This window comes from Lepisma saccharinum, chromosome 19 (assembly GCF_977018435.1).
Source record: "Lepisma saccharinum chromosome 19, izLepSacc3.1, whole genome shotgun sequence".
Classification (NCBI taxonomy): domain Eukaryota; kingdom Metazoa; phylum Arthropoda; class Insecta; order Zygentoma; family Lepismatidae; genus Lepisma; species Lepisma saccharinum.
The window spans coordinates 50,161,716-50,179,286 of record NC_139247.1 but is presented as its reverse complement, the minus strand read 5'-3'; the positions used below and the strand labels follow the sequence as shown (position 1 = coordinate 50,179,286).

General features: G+C 39.0%; 1 protein-coding gene across 1 annotated transcript; it reads left to right on the top strand.

Moving 5' to 3' along the window:
- Nucleotides 1-1,521: 1,521 nt before the first annotated feature.
- LOC146003151 (uncharacterized) lies at nt 1,522-11,181 on the top strand. The gene is made up of 2 exons (XM_083141334.1): nt 1,522-2,077; nt 10,540-11,181. Exons 1-2 carry the CDS (start codon nt 1,615-1,617, stop codon nt 10,881-10,883), a joined length of 807 nt encoding a protein of 268 aa, XP_082997460.1. The 5' UTR covers nt 1,522-1,614; the 3' UTR covers nt 10,884-11,181.
- Nucleotides 11,182-17,571: the final 6,390 nt, after the last annotated feature.

The window sequence follows — 17,571 nt, the reverse complement described above, 5'->3', positions numbered from 1 at the left end:
TATCATCAGAAGCGAAACTGACGCTATCATTTGAAGTGGAGCTTCGTTCATTTATTCCAAATACATCTGCTAGATATATCACATTTCTTTTCAGTTAGACTTGCGAATATTAATAAGAAGATTTGATTGATTGAGTTGGTGTTTTAAGTCCACTTTATGCACAGTAAGGCTATTCGGGACTGGACCTACAGTTTAAAGTGGGATTCGAACCACTATGTGCCTCCACCGGGTATCGAACCCGGAACCCTTGATTACAAGGCGACGCCGCGACCACTGCGCCATCAGGGAGGCCCTTAAAAAGAAGTCTCTTTGATAATAATAACCCGTAGCCCAACAGCCAGAGAGGGCCAGCCAGGGTCTACCTAACGACTGCCGGCCTAACTCCCACCTGCCAAGGTGGGAAATCATTAAACCATTTACGGGGTGACGTGGTCAGCACGACGAACCCCCAGTCGTTGTTGTAACTTTTCATGACCGGGTTACGCAACTCATTCGTAGCTCCCCAATTTCCTCACAATGGTGGGTGGCCGCTGGTCCCATACACAGGCCGAAATATGAGGAGAGAAGTTGTTACTCTTGCCCTAGGAGACTCGAACCTGCGCACATCCCGTAGCCGGAGCCCAAAGCATGACGCCTTAAGCATATCGCCCACTGAGACGCGGAGAAACACGGCAAAAGAACTTCTGTTGTCTGCTTCTATTGAAATCAAATGGTGTAACGCCCACTACAGGGAAACGCGTGGAATTTCCGTGCCAGAAGTCTTCAGGTTATCTTAATGGCTATCGCCCACTGAGACGTCGCAAACGCGTCTGCTGCATTCTGTTGCGGGCGATATATTTTACTTCTTTTAGACCGCACGGCAACGACGCGGGACAGTGTCTTCGATAATTGCCGCTTAAAAACCGTCCGTTGTGACCTGTATATTTTGCATTTCAGGTTTCGGAGAAATTTGTAGAAATACAAATACAGTATTTGTTGACGCCAGAACTTTCAAGTGAAAGAGTTGAAAACACTGGTTCAATTCTTAATGACAGATCGGTATGTCGTCACTGGGAGGGCACCTAGTCGCCTGGCGCGGCCTGGTTTTTGCGTACCTGCAATATCATCCAATTAGGTCTTGCCAAAAGGTGTTTGCCACACACGCATGGCAACCTTCCAAAATGACGGTGATACATGTGTGCTAGCATTAACGGCGTGTCGTCAACAACCGCATACCAAGATCTGCCAACAAGAAAATGTCTTTTTTTCAAGGTTAATGCTGTATTGTGTATGATCCCCGTGAATGATATGGGTGTGCTGACATCTATCGGCCGAGTCCGTATGGAAAGTTGGGAGACGTTCAACTGTTCTGGGAGTAAAAGGAATTATCACGTCCGTTGTTTTTCTGCCCTGCCCTATTCTTTCTACTTGATTCTGAACTTTCGTATGCTACACGTAGCGCTCCATAATATCCGTGACAAAGACACAAGGGTGATAATGAGGTCTGGCCGTGTATTAAAAAGATTCATGTTCTGGCAACACCTTGGTAGTTGGTGAAGTGGATGCCTCAGGGAAGAGTTGCCTAGAGCGAACAATCAAAGCCAATTGTCAGGCAGGAATCCTTTTCGTTGCAAGATGCGTGCAATATTCTGTCCTTTGTTGATCTTGATGTGCCTGGTGTGTTTCACCAGGGGCGATTCCGCAGACACAATAACTGGTCGGCACATCGGGGGTGCAGAAGTGAGGGTGATCTACCGCGTGCTTGAAGAATGTGGAGAGAAGAACATAGAGTCTTGCTTGACGATGAAGGCGGTGACTTTTATGGATCGCATTATGAGGAAGAACAAGATATTCCTGAACGACGGTCTCAGCCTGGAGAAATCCAGCGAGGACATGGAGTATCCAGTATATGGAGAAGAGGGACGAACCCTGACCGAGGCAGAACTGGAGAACAGCCTTCCACAGGACGAGAAGAAGAAATCCGATCATCTCTACAGTCTTCTGATGGACAGGATCGGAAGGTTCCTCCACCTCTACACCTTGAAAGTGAAGATGCCTGAGAAAAGCATCGACAATTTGAAGAGGAGCTTTGAAGAAGGTAAGTCAATAATCAATAATATCTAATATAATCCAAAGCTCAATAGTGTATAGCTTACACGTCGTTATATTTGAATTGGAAAGAGAGTGTATAATACATCAATATCATACATATGCATAATACAGTTTTCTGGATTCTTGCGTAGGTGTACCTTTGCCACCTTTTGCCCCTTTTTCCGACAGCCCCTGGTCCGGCCTTTTCCGAAGACACCCAAATATTAACCTCCCTTCCACGTAGTACACCCTGGACTGCATTTTGCAGACTAGCGAGGCTCTGGCGTCTGGGCTCGTGTTGTGTCGTTCCAATATGTTTGTGATTGTCCCTTCATCCATCTCATCTTATCGTCATTCATCATCATCTTCGCGATTATCCAAAGTGGCAGAAAAGTCAGGTAAAATAAGGTAAACCAATAATATAAAAAACTCGTGGTCCACGAATCTCACTAAAATAATGGCATAGTGTTTGTGGTAACGCTGTTGCCTTGCAATCAAGGAGTCCTGGGTCCGATGCACATTGCACAGATCCCACTTTAAACTGTAGGCCCAGTCCCGATTAGCCTATCATAGCATTAAATGAACTCAAAAACAAACTTTGACCCAGTGGCGTGCCCAGGATTTTCGAAATGGAGGGGTTATCTGAACATTTTTTAAGTACTCAGTCCTCAGTTTGCCATCTTTTCCTGCCTTTGACTTTCTTTTCTTTAGAAATACTGGACCCCCACCCCCCCCCCCCTTTGGCACGCCACTGCTTTGACCCTTGCTCCATAGAGCTTTTGGAACATGAAATTTCAATGAACATGCCGGCTAATATTGAGAACATTTTTGTATATTCTCTACAAGAATTTAAGCCTTCCCGACGGCATAGCGTAGTTGTAATGTGGTCGCCTTGTAATCTCGGGTTCGATAGCCGGTGGAGGCACATAGTGCTTCGGGTCACACTTTAAACTGTAGGTTCAATCTTGATTGGCCTTTCTGTGCATAAGGTGGACTTTAACAAGAAGAACTCAAACTCTACAAGACTCCAATATTCATTCATCTAATGGACACACACATACAGAGAGGAGAGAGAGATTTAGAATTCTCCATAAAATTGCTACAGATAACATTAAATTATTAAAATAATTACACATTCACTGCTATATTCATTGACTTTTTTTTACGAATAATTAACTTTAAAGACCGGAATATCAAATAGCGACATACAATTCTGTTCAAACAAATTGTTGAAGGACAAATTCCAACTCCATCTCTGTATTGTTGCCTATAAATGTCAACTAGTTCGAATGCACCGTCGAAAAGCAACTTATAACAGTAAACACATTCAAGTTCATAAATTCCGTTGTAGTTCTACAGCTTCAACTAGCTTGTTCTAAAGTGTGCAGAAGCTGTCTCATCTTTAAACCAGTTGTTCGCAAGCTTAAAAGAAGAAGTAGTCTGGTTGAAGAGTAAATGGTATTATTCAGGAATGTGTGTTAAATTCCTCAAAAGCCCTTTCCAGTTTTATTTTCGTTAAAGATTAAGAACTAGGTAAATATACTTGTTCCTTCCTAAGATATTTTCTTGCCGACTATCAACACTCTATATAGATTGATTGACTGATTGCTTTGCTTTATTTTACTTCGCTTTTTGTGCCACTTTTGGCTAATTTGCGAAGATGGGAATGAGTGATGACATTGATGAGAAAAATGTATTACACGGCTTTCTTATACAAAACATCACATTTGGTTGTGCCTCATCTCAATGGATGAGGCTTTATAATGCAAAAAACCCAGTGTATATATCTCTTACGGTTTTCATGATATAAATTTTCAAAGTTTGGGTTGCGCGACTTTTGAAACACTCTGTACATGACTACAGCATGCATTAAGAGGAGGCACAAAAAACAACACACAAAAAACTCAATCCTAACTGTCACCACACTCACTCACGCACGCGCATACGTATATTCAGGAACATCCTTTTTTATATTATTATTATTATTATTTATTTTTCCCTTAAATTATTACACCTATAGATCTTTACATACTAGTCCTGCAAGACCACTGGTACCGGATCGATAAGACAACATCAAAATACCACAAAATATGTCAATGGTAACACTGTTAAGCCTTGCTTCCATGTTAATAAAACATTAAAATACTGACCAAGGCAGAATTTATTGTATAATAATATATACACTAAAAGGTAACGTTTCCACCCTCTAACAGGGTCTTCTTCAGAAGACACTAGAATACACACTAGAATCTAGTGTGAATATTCGTCTGCCTTGGTCAGTATTTTAATGTTTTAAAAATATATCAACGAAATTTATCTCACTAAAAATTATGTGACAGGAATGCTATGTAGCAGGCCAATGAACAGAACTTAAGGGGAGGGAAGGATCTATTTCCTTCCCCTCCTCTTCATAGACGATGTGCACTGGGGACAATACCATTTACCCTTCGGAGAATCCGTAATTCCAACACATGGATAATGTAACCATTCAAATGTACAGTCTTTATTATGAATGGACACTCACAAACATCCATGCCCAGGCTGGGATTCGAACCCGGGACCCCTGGCGTCGTAACGCGATGTGCAAAACAATCCGCCGTACTCTAAGCAAGATTCTCAGAGGTGCAATATCCGTTTGAAGGCCAAGGACTGCCAAGTGGCTTTTCTTTGGACTTTGAGTGGTCAGCGTATCAAATTCCATTGGCGCTGTTTTCTTGTTTTCCGTCCGTTCCTATTGCTTTCTAGTAACAATTGCACTCAGATTAAAGGGTCAATATTGTAATTTTGGAACTCCTACCGAGAATCGAACCCGGCACCGCTTACGCCAAAGAAGAGAGCAGAGACTATGCGGGAGCTAACGTTGGAGCGATTCCAAAACGAGATATGAAAGGAGATGGAGTTGGAAGGATCCGTGTTACCCAAGTTATTTAGAAGTCTACACGATACTACCGGTGGCGTGCTGAGTACAGAGAGTATCTATCGAGACGAGACTTGGAAGAGTCTCCGTCTCGTCTCGAGTTCCCTGTCTCGGTGCCAACCTCGCTTCGAGTTGCATACACTTGTCTCGTTCTCTCTCTCGTCTCGATTTACTTCGGTATCGTCTCAAAGTATACAGTGTAAACAACATATACAGCGTGTAACCGCAATAACTTTCACAGTGTATAAAATTGTCATCAAAATAAACATATTTTTTTGATAATGTTTTTCTCTTTGACGTCATGTTTCGACGATACGAGCCCTCGAAGAAATTAAATTGTACCCTGAATGTATGCAACCGCACAACCCAAGTATACACTTTCTGCTAGTTGCTTTTGGTTCATTTGGTTTGATTTTTGTTATTTGGCGTTGCTTTTTTGCCACTTTTGGCTAATCGATACGATGAGGCTGACTGATGAGATGAAGAAATGGTGAAAGGGACATTCACGAAGATCACCTACCCCGAGCAGGTCTGAAAGCTCCCTAAGGGAGATTGCAGACTGAAGAGACAAACTACACGTGCAGCTTGAAAGCGATTCCTTAGTAACCAATGCAACCTTTCCAACCGAAGCGACACGACAAGCTGCACGTGTCGCGTGTTGCTCGGACTGGACTGCTTTCTCAATACTATCGTGTCGCCTCGGTCTATTGTTCACGCATGAGCGGTGAACGCTTTGCTTTATGGAGAATTCACAAGCCTACGTTCGATCGCTGAAATCTTCAAGAGACACGTGTCGACTGTCGCTTTGGTGTGAATTCTCCCTTAGCCATTTTCCAATCGCATTTCTAGCGTAAATGTAGCTATAAATATCTCGATAACGAACAGTTTCCCTTGTTTCCGTGTCCTACATTCGTAAGGTTTAGGATGATATAACCTACATTTGTGGATGCCCCGAAATTTGACACAGATCTACATCTTGAACATCCTCTTAATGAACCGAAAAGAGAAGAAAACATGAAGTGAAGGAGCTTTGTTCGCGGCCGAAACTTTCTATTTATCCGAGGCTTCGGGTTCCTCAAAGAGACATTAATACGGGCAATCTGTTAACTTAAGTACGCAAACAGCAAACACACTTGAACCCCTTCCGGAGCTGAAAGTAAGATTGTGTACACAGAACGTCTCACTCAACCAACAGTGGATGCGACTGTTCGTGTTAGTTTGTTTTAGTATATTTGATGAAGGATGTAGCAAGCGTTACTGCCTTAACCAGGGCATTGTGTGTATACAAACACACATAGACGGATTCAGGATCTTTTTCTGGGAGGGGTACAGATTATGCTTTAAGCATATAATACACATCATAACACTGACCTCGCCGATGCCGCAGTGGTAACGTCGTCGCTTTGTAATCAAGGGGTCCAGGGTTCGATACCCGATGGAGGCACATTGTACAGTGGTTCGGATCCCACTTTAAACTGTAGGTCCAGTTCCGATTAGCCTATCTGTGCATAAAGTGGACTTAAAACAACAATTAAAACAAACAAATATTGATTGATTTGGTTTATTTTACTTCGCTTTTCTGCCACATTTTGGTAATCGCTCAGATGAGGATGAATGATGATACGATGAAATTGTTGAAGAGACACTCACAAGGAACACCCCATGCCCAAGGGTTTGTTTCAGAGGCAGTTTGTATAATTGAGACCTTAGATCTCCTTCCAGCAAGAAATATACCAAGGGCCCCTTGATTATTTATAAGAAATAATACGCTGGTCAAGTCGTCTGCTGGGCCCGCGCATGGGTGCGGCCATATTGGCAATAAACAACCGGTTGCTACGGTCGTTGCTAAGGTCGGTTACATGGCGTTGGCTATAGAGCGTTGCTGAGGTTTTGGAAAGATGAGCCGAAAACAATGAAGGAGGGAGCGTTAGCATGTAAGGAGAACCACTTTCGTAGCTTCAGATGCATAAGATAAGAAGGCGTCGTCGAAGTAAGGGTGAAAGCAAGCATGAAGGAAAGAATATGATGTTAAGGAAAGCGATACTTAGATGTCGCACATGTTGTGACTAGCACTTCTTCGAAAATTTTGCAATAGGTTTGTGATTGTGCGAAGAGATGTTTATTATCTTTCTTTCAGTGGCGGCAATTAGGGGGGCGAGGGGGCAATTCCTTCCACTTTTTCGCCCAGTTTTGCCCCCGCACTATGTTAAATCTTATCTACAAAGGGAAATATACTGTCTTTGCCTCCCAGTTTTGACACCTTGTCCCCCCCGGTTTTGGAACTCAATCGCTGCCACTGCTTTCTTTATATTTACGTGAACCAGATATTAAATATTTTACATAACCAATGTAGCCTCTATTCCTTTGTTACGAGCCTATTACGAGGACAAAAGGGTTTAACACAATATGTGCAGTTTCCTCTGTCCATCATTATCTTGTTATTATTGCAACTTATCACTTTTCATGTTCTTTTATGCAAAAATATTAGAATGAGAACAATTTGTTGTAATTAATAATGGGCTGCCAAGCTGAAAACACCTTCAGGTCGGTCAGTAGGCTCCAGGCGCCAGGAATGTATCCAGTAGCGTAACTAACATGCTCTGCGCCCCCCCTCCCCCCGCGCAACTCGTCTAAAAATATACAAATATATTTCTTTTCTAAAATATTAATTCACGCCCACATTTATATTAGGTATATAAAAATATGAAAATGCATACATGTAATTTGAATCAATGTAAAAACTGATACGAAAGGTTAAGACAACAGAGAAACTGTAAAAAAATTATGTATGATAATTATATATGAAAACAGACTGTTATTACAAAAATTACGATATTGTCAAATGATCATTAGCAGTCCTCTGCATTTTTTCATGGAAGCAAATTCTTGTTTGCTAGTTTTTGAGCTCGGTCGCTCTCACTCCTGACATTGTGCTTCTCAAGTAATTTTTGATGAATTTTTAGCTTGGAAAATAATTTCGCCGAGGAAGATTTTTTTAAACTTCTCTTTTCCGTTTGGTAAAAATTGTAAGTAGGGTGAAAATTTGCGTTGCCAGTGTGTTCTCTTGCCTGTCGTCTACCCTTCGGCTACGTAAACCATTCAGCTAATGAAGTTTTGTTTTCTAATCTGGTAATCCACTTTCTACTTGTGATTAACATTTTCAGTTTGCAGTTAGGGGCATAAAATATAATATGTTCGGTTGAAAATATATTTTAACGCCGAAAGTGAACTATCGGTCTTTCTTAGTTTATCATTCTTTCTGCGCCCCGAAGCTCGTGCGCCTCACCCGCGCACCGCGGGGGTGTTATTTACGCCACTGCATTTATCACATGTTCAATCTTTCGTTCAATAGTCCTTAATGCACACAGCGATATGCATAACTCGAAAAAGGGGTGAATTTCCAAGAAGCGGGAAGATAAGCTTCTAGGGGAGAGATTTCTTTCGTATTATCTCAATTCCTCATAATCTATAAATGAGAGGAAAATATTTTCGGTTAGAAATCGCTTATTTACGAGTTACGATTATTCAGAATTTCTGGAAATTCAAGAACATAATATATTTTGGAAAGTGCCATTCATTTAAGATGTAAATGCGAACCTAATTTCCTGAAATAACAGACGTGATACACCTTGAGTTTACACATTTACTTTGGATGCAATAATAATAATTATAATACGGTGGAGGCACATAGTGGTTCGGATTACAATTTAAACTGTCGGTCCAGTCCCGATTAGCCTTACTGTGCATAAACTGGACTTAAAACACCAAATCAACCAATCAATAATAATAATAATGTACCATTTTATCTTCATATGCATTTACTATTGTTGTTGAAATTAGTAGTAGCAGTACTCGTCCCTGCTGTGGTTGTTGTTCCGGCTATTGACTGAAATCACTTTAGACACTCCCAATTAAAATATGTCAATGGCCTGCCTACCCCTACAAGAATTTCTTTCGACGTCTATGACTATGTACTACACATATGCATTCTTCCGATCGAGAAAATGCATTGTAGTTTTTGAATACCCATTATTGCAAAGGCACGAAATATGCCTAATGTGCACAATGATTGTAATCATGCGCATAGCAATAAGACTTATCTGACCACAGACAAAAAACATGCGATTTACGTTCATTTACCCGTCAACAAGCCTGTGTAGCGGAAACCGAAGAAATCATAAGTTGCCGGTCACTTTCATGGAAAGTGCCTGCTTTTGTTCTTCCATTTTTTCTTTCACTTGTCACCTGTAAGCAACCTGTATTTTATGTACGTATTCTTCTGGATCTAATCTTTACAATGGTGTAAGATACATATTACCATCTTCGTTGAAAAACCTTGTCAGTAAGAACAAAAGGTATCCCTTGCGGTCCGTTTTCAATACTAACTGCATGGGGAAAGTACGGACAACGCGTTGTATATTGCCAGGTATACTGTTGCTATGGCAACAGCGCCGGAAGTGACGTTTACTAGACCAGCGTATACAAGTAGTTTGAAGTTTTTTGTATTAATAATTGTTACAGAAAGGGATAAGCTTGAGAATTCATTTCCCCAGGCGAAACTGCAAGAAACATGGGCAATATTTTGATCTAGAATACTCGCTCTTTGTGTCCGTCGGCTAACGTCACTGCCTTGTAACAAACAAGCCCGGATTTGATTCCCGGTGTCAACTTATTAATGTATTTGTGCTAAACTTTTCTATATTCTTTTACTGTCTGAAAAAGGTTGCTCCAACATTGTTCGCTGTAATACAATGCTATTAATACTTTTTATTGATAAAACCTGAATATTAGAAATAATAACAATAATTATTATTGTCATGATTATTTATTTTATACAGTAATAGCTGTTATAATTTATTAAAATCAAACAATTGTATCACAAACTATCATTACAATTATTATTATATCATTAGGTAGACGTTTCTAATCGATCCACCAGGTGAATATATATTCAACACAACTGTTTTTAATGTCCTTTTACGTTTCGTGCAGTTAGTGTACTGAAATGCATAGTTATTCTATTTTGTTTTTAACCTTTATGTGTCTTATTCAAGAAAAAGCTTTAAAAGTTAGGGGAAAATTTTAGTCATAAAGTTTATGTGTTTGACCTCTCACATGAAACTAATTTTTGGAAATTTTGAAAACTGGAAATGAAGCAAATCATATGTCTCCTGCATTTTACACTCAATATTTTTTCTCTAACAGTTTTAACTTTGGTTTTTCTGTTATAAGAGAACTGTTATTTTTTGTTATTTCTGTTTTCTGTTATTAACCATTAAAAAATGTCAACCTTTCTATTTTTTTGTAACTTGAACTAAACGATACCAGTTTCCAGTGTGTGCGTGTGAGAGGGGGGGTCGATGGACAGGTTCGACCCTCCTTCCCGACGCCCTTCACACAATATGGGGGAAGTGTGTTATAGAGAGACGGTGGTAGTGCGGAGACCCGAGTTCGATTTCCATTAACACAGGTTTACCGGTACGCAAAATAATAAAAACAATATTACATTGCATTATTATTCTGATTGATAAGAATATTTCATCTCTTTGCAGGTCGCAAAATGAGGAACAGGTTTATGCCTATAATTTTCGCCCTGGTGGTGAAACTTGCAACGATCATCCCAATAGCCTTAGCGTTTCTAGCAATGAAAGCCGGGAAGGCTCTGATACTGGGCAAATTGGCGCTGGCCCTTATATCAGTAATTGGTCTCAAGGGATTTGCCAACAAGGAACCAACCTCGACCTACGAAGTCGTCAGTCATCCTACTTATTCCCACAGCAACACTCACGATTCGGGCTGGAGCGCCACTCACTACAAGCGAAGCATCGATGACGATTCAGACTCTCAGCAAATAGCCTACAGAGCTTATGCTGACATGAATAATGATGGAGCATAACTCCTTTGATTCTTCAGACAATATTTACTCCACGTGCTTAGAGTAATTTGCTATTTATTTGCAGAAAATATACCATAAAGTTCGAAGACTTCAATAAGAACTTCAACTGTTATTTATTGTAATCATTTACGTTGCATTTTCTCAGTTTTTCAATTAAATATGTTTGAGCAGTTATTGCATCCAACACGTACCAAAGTATTAGCTTTAATGTCTGCTTTAACAGAACACTTGTATAGAAATGTTACCATTAAATGTATGACGGTATCCAATCTTCGAGCAATAATTTTGTAATTGTAATCGTTCCAAATATATTGCTTAAAAAATAATTCATGTCTTTATTTCTTGTTTAACCGTTGCTAATATTTTTCTTTTCCACTTTTCTGTTGTTAGCACTAGCGTACGGTACGCAGAATTTCTTTTCAGAGAGGGCCAAGGGCGGATTAAAAGGGGGAAGAGGGGCGATCGCCCCCTCCGAGACCTTTGAGGGGGCGTCGTGGGCGACTTCCACCGAGGACTTATTTTATTTTTTCACAGATTGATAAATAATTTACAATTAGAATGAAATATAACACATAGTCGTCATTGCCTTGTAATCGAGGGGTCCCGGGTTCGATACCCGGTGGAGGCACAAGTGGTTCGGATCCCACTTTAAACTGTAGGTCCAGTCCCGATTAGCCTTACTGTGCATAAAGTGGACTTAAAACAGCAACTCAAACACATAGTGTCAATTAAGAAACATAAATAGCGGAATAAAGGGAGACAGAGAGAGCACCCCACTACCCGAGGGGTGACAGATCTTTACGGGCCTTATTTTATTTCTTCAACAATATGCACGGTTGAAATGCACGGTTTTCAAATAATTGTTCTACGCTGAATTTAATATAGTTACTTATTTTTTGTATCTTGATTGTCCGATATGTGTTGAGTACACATTCATTACTTGTTTTGATGTAAAATGCAAACTTCTTTCAATGTACTGTACATCAGCCACACGATGTGGAATTTTCTGACTTAAAAACATTACAAGCATGCAATTCTTATTGTAACCGTCCTCATAGTACAAAACGGGACAATTTTCATATTTTCCTTTAGCAAAAATGGGACTTCAAAATGTTCACATTTTAACAAAGAGAACTGTATTTCATAAATACTTGTGTTTGATAATTGATTTAAAAAATAAATACTGTGTAAATAACTTATCTAATATGGTGATGTGCACTGCACTCCAACCAAGCAATCATTAAGAATTTGAAGTCATTCATTGATATTTTAACGATGAATAGATCTTCTTCAGAACATTCTATTCGAACAATATTTTGTAAAAGTTTACACAAGTGTGATTAATGTTCACCTTTCTAATCAACGTAGTTTTCCAAGTTTGTATTGAAAGAGCGTTCTTGTCACTTGTCCACAAACCATTCATGTAGGAAAACACTCGTTCAGTTGGAGCATTAGTAAACAGAGAAGAAACTCCAATATTTTAAGAAAAGCGAAATCTGAAATAATTTATACGAAATAATCGCTAGGTGATGTTCTTTCCAGTTTTCATTTTTCCAATAGTTCTGGCGTTACGTAGTAATTCTATGCCGATAAGTCGTTGTCACAAAAAGGGGGACATTTTGGCGCCCCGTTTGACGTTATAATCGTAGCATATCCACTCGGTTCTAGAAATATTGACCCTGGCAGACCTTGCCAGATCCTGCTTAAGACTTTGACAGGAAATGGTAAGAACACTGGCCTTTGGCTAAAGGTGACGGGAGGCCAGGGGAGGGATTAAATATGTGCGCATGAGAGCGACACGAGGTCTTTTTGCCTGGAATCGTCGGAGAAGCAGGAGCTATTGGTCTATTTTCTAAACCGATCAGGGTAAGCTATCCTTCCCCCTTATCTGCCATTCGCATTGCTCAGTTCAGTATGAAACCTAACAATGAGTTTATATTATATTAATGTTAATTTAGATATTTGTACCTGCCTTTCAGGTCTATCTCTACCATAACTAGTATTAACTGGGAGGGGCAAGTTACATCCCTATTTTAGATCCCCGCGTTCATGTTGGAACGCTACGTAATAAGATCGGGACAGAGTAAAAAAAAAAAAGGACTGTCCCGGCAAATAGATGGTTGCGTTACGTCATAGCGCTAGAAATCCTATGGCTGTGTGGGTGGGGGATGGAGAAAAAACATAACGAATGGTTGAGCCTCCAACGTTTTAGTTACAACAGTGCTTTTGTGACATATGTGGTAGGACCGTAGTTTGTGAGGGAAGTGTGCTGGGCGCCGAACGTTGGGGGAAGGGGGGCGCAGTAATGGGTGTCCGCCCTCTCCGAGAGAACGTCTTTAATCCGCCACTGGAGAGGGCTGGAATTGTAAAGGTGGGTATTTCATTGCTGCGTTCTGGGGAAGAGGGCATGATACACTATACAATTTACATTTTTTAGCCTTCGTTTCAAGAGTTGTTTAAAGGGGAGGGTTGTTGCATTTAGCACATTGTTTTCTTTTCCGAGTTGTTTATTGATTTCATTTTTTTTCTCAGAATTTCGAGAATGGACTGTAACACCAACAGCCCTCCCCCCAACACCCTGAGTACGCCAGTGGCTTTTATCATTCTTGGTCGATTAACATTCTACTGCTTTAAGTAATTATAAGCACATTTATTGATTGCAAAAGGATTAACTTTAAAGTCGATGAACAGTTTCAGTTTTTTATATATTTTTTTTCTTTTTTTATAAGTAAGACTACAATTCTAAAACATAATTCATAATTTGCAAGTGTTTGATGTTAAGAGAGATGTAAGCCAGGGGTTCCCAAACTTTTTCGTTTCACGGCGCCCAAGTAGAATGTATACTATCTAACACTTGCAACGCTCAGTTAGTATGGTTAGGTTGCTTGCCTTAAGTTAAAAAATAAACACATATTTAAAATTCAGAAACTTTTTATATGTTACAAGTAATAAATAAGCACATATTTGTAACAATCATATTCATATCAATCACTGTGCTTTCAGTCAAAATATTTGAACAATTCGCGGCTCCCCAGGACGCCGAGCAGTTTGGTCTTAAATGCATGAACAATTGTTTGGATGAAAAGAAGCGCGCACATTTGAGAAATTTATATCATTTTTGCTGTTGGTTTGTTACGATTGATTGATTGATTGATTTGTTGTTTTAAGTCCACTTTATGCACTGTAAGGCTAATCGGGACTGGACCTACAGTTTAAAGTGGGATCCGAACCACTTGTGCCTCCACCGGGTATCGAACCCGGGGCACCTTGATTACAAGGCGACGACGCTACCACTGCGCCATCGGGGAGGCCGGTTTGTTACGAAGCGGAGGAATTGATTATGTAATGCATTTAAATAATATATATACGATTTTTGATTTGATTTGTTGTTTTAAGTCCACTTTATGCACAGTAAGGCTAATCGGGACTGGACCTACAGTTTAAAGTGGGATCCGAACCACTTGGGCCTCCACCGGGTATCGAACCCGGTAATATATATACGAATATGTGTGTGTGTATTAAAGAAACTTTGAATACGTACACAATTTAGTGTTAACATGTTGCATAGGTATGCATGCTCTTATTTTTTACGTCGCTACATGTTGCATATGCGTAAAACATATGTTGTACATGAAAGTTATACATGCCATATGTACAAAAAGATTTATAATCGTCATGCATTTTCTGTCTTTCAAAAATACAATGTGTGTGCTTGTTTTTAATTGTTAGCTAATGTGAAATTGAACGTGAGAAAAAATATTTCAAATCGTTTGTCCAACACAAATGCTCTAGCAACGACTTCTCCCATTTTTGCGTGATGTACGAGGATAATAACGTCTTTGATACTACTATTATACTACTACTACTACTACTACTAATAATAATAATAATAATAATAATAATAATGTAATTATTATTATTAGCACGTTTATCTTGGTGCTTGCTCCTCCCCAGACAAAAAATCGTGGTTACCCCTCTGCATGCATGCATATTTTATGCTTTCTATATTTTCAACATCGCACCCCCTACATTTTATTCCCCATCCCCTCAGCACCCCAGATGATTAATCCTGGCGCCGTCACTGTTTAACACACAAGGCATTGCTGCTTCTAAGAAATATTACAGCCATGATAACATGAACACCCCCAGTGGCGCAGGAACGTTTTTCATTTGGGGGGGGTACAAAATTCAGCCTCCCATATTTTTTTAATTTAAGTGAATTGCGAAATGAAATACATTGGTTTTAAAGTGTAAACATTCAAGAAATGAAAAATTGTCGATTATAGCGCCATCTATCAAAAATCGAAAAAAATGTTTCAGACAAAACGTATGTATTTTTTTTCGTGAAATCCGAATCTGTAATAAAAAATAGGGGTTTCTATTTGAAATTTCAAAGTTGCCCCCCGCCCCACCTACAAGAGGGGGAGGGGTGTTATTTTGTTGCACCACTAAACTTCCCCTTCCAAACTATCAACTTTTTATTTCGAACATTTTTTTGTAGGATGATTTTTTTTTCAAGATATTCAAATGATTCAGGTTAAAAAAATCACCCAGTATATATATATATATATATATATATATATATATATATTTATATATATAGACACACACACACACGCACACCTACTGCTACTACTATACATAGCTGGTACGTATGTTGAAATACATTTTGGGGATCCAACAAAGTGTCGCAATAATAATAATTATACATAATAATAGTTAGAATAATTATATTTAATTAAATTCAAATATTAATTAAATATGTAAATTAATTAGTGTGGCATTGTTATTATTACATGAATAGGTAAAATATAGTAAAAGAATAAATATACAGAACAGCACGTACTCATTATCTAGCTTTCGTGTAGTTAAATCGCCAAGATTTGCATAAAAACAACTGCCCTGGCAAGGATTGAATGTCAAATAGAAAAATAATAGAATATTTATTGAATAACAAAAAAGGAGTTAGATTCAATTAACGAAAAGTGAAGTTGCTGATCAATATTTTATGGACATTATCATTAGTACTGTGCATAAATAATTGGAACCTTTCAAAGCCGTATGAGCCAATTTCCTTGCCTTCCAATAAGTTCAGCGGAAATAATCATCGATTATATATCTAATGCTAAACAATTATATTTTGATTATTTACTTTTACTACTTGGTAAGTCTTTCGGGGGTGGGTCCGGCCCCCTTGGACCCCCCCCCAAATACATCCTTGATGCCTAGGTATGATGTGAAGCCATGGGAAACATTCTATTTTAGAACAACACACACGAATATCCTGTTATTTAATGCAAAATTTGCATAAATATATTATTTCTTTGTTTTTTCTTAGAATTCATGTTGTTGTTTTTTTTAATAGATGTTAACACCTGATAACAATTCTGAAACATATAAAGCTCTGAACCTCCTTCTGGGCTTATTTGGATTTAACGGAACGGAAAATCAGGAGTTTGAAATGTGAAAATTGCGAACAAAGATACATCTATTCATTTTAATGCAGGTTGAGATTAAAGGGGGTGAGGAGGATCCTTAGCCACCCCAACCTGGAATAATCATCTCCCACCCACTGGATATAGAAACCACATTATTGAATATATCATACTTATAGAGTTCCACTTCAGTTCAGTTCATTCTAATATTAAAGTCCCATAGCTACGCATAAAAATATCTTTAAACAATTTATGGCAGATGTGTACCACGTCCAATGTCCTTTAGAAGCCATGTATTTCGTATTTTCTCAGACATCTATAGGGTGTTGTATTAAAAAAGAAAAAAACTGAGTTGAGATGGTTCCCGATCAACTCGTAAGAAGTCTAACTTTGAAATATTAATGAAAAATTTGCCAAAGCATTTATTTGTTAAATATTTAGCTGTACCTAATGACACTCTTCAAGCACTGAAAGTACTATCATTACATACACAAAACCTAAATCCTTCAGATCTCGGAGAAAGCAAGGAAAGCCATACGCTGAAAAGTTTTTCTTTTCCAATCAATCAGTCAATCTTTGGTGGACAATAGGTATGAAGAGCCGGCCAAGGCTTATTTTCGTATGGAGTGGTATTAAATGCAGATACATGTGTGTGTTTTAGGGTGACAAGTCAATTTCTAGTTTATGTGAAAAGGTAAACTTTAATGTAAACAAAAGCATGCACGTCACGGTTAAAGATTTTTGAATCTACAAAGAAAATCCATAACACATTCCCGCCTCGCCGGCCTCCGTGCCGGAAGGGTTAGCATAGAGCGCTATAACGCCAGAGGTCCCGGGTTCGAATCCCAGCCTGGGTATGGATGTTATTTGTGAGTGTCCATCAATTCCATCATATCATCACTCATCTTCATCTTCGCGATTAGCTAAAAGTGGCAGAAATGCGAAGTAAAATAAACCAAATGTATCAATCAAACATTCCCATCTCACTCAATGACCTTGTGAATCCAATCCAAAATCTACCAATAGAACCTGCAGTGTCTAATTTATCTCGTGCATTCATCTGACTAATGAAATTTTCTTACAGTTTGACTTGAGGGTTTAACTTAAAATGGCATTGTGTTTGTGTTGCATTCGATATCAAAATCAGATTTTAAGCAATCAATGTCCAATTATATTATTAGTATACCTAATACATAGGTAAAAATAAGTCCCCCCCTGATAAAATCGCAGATTGCACCCTGTTTAAATGTCTA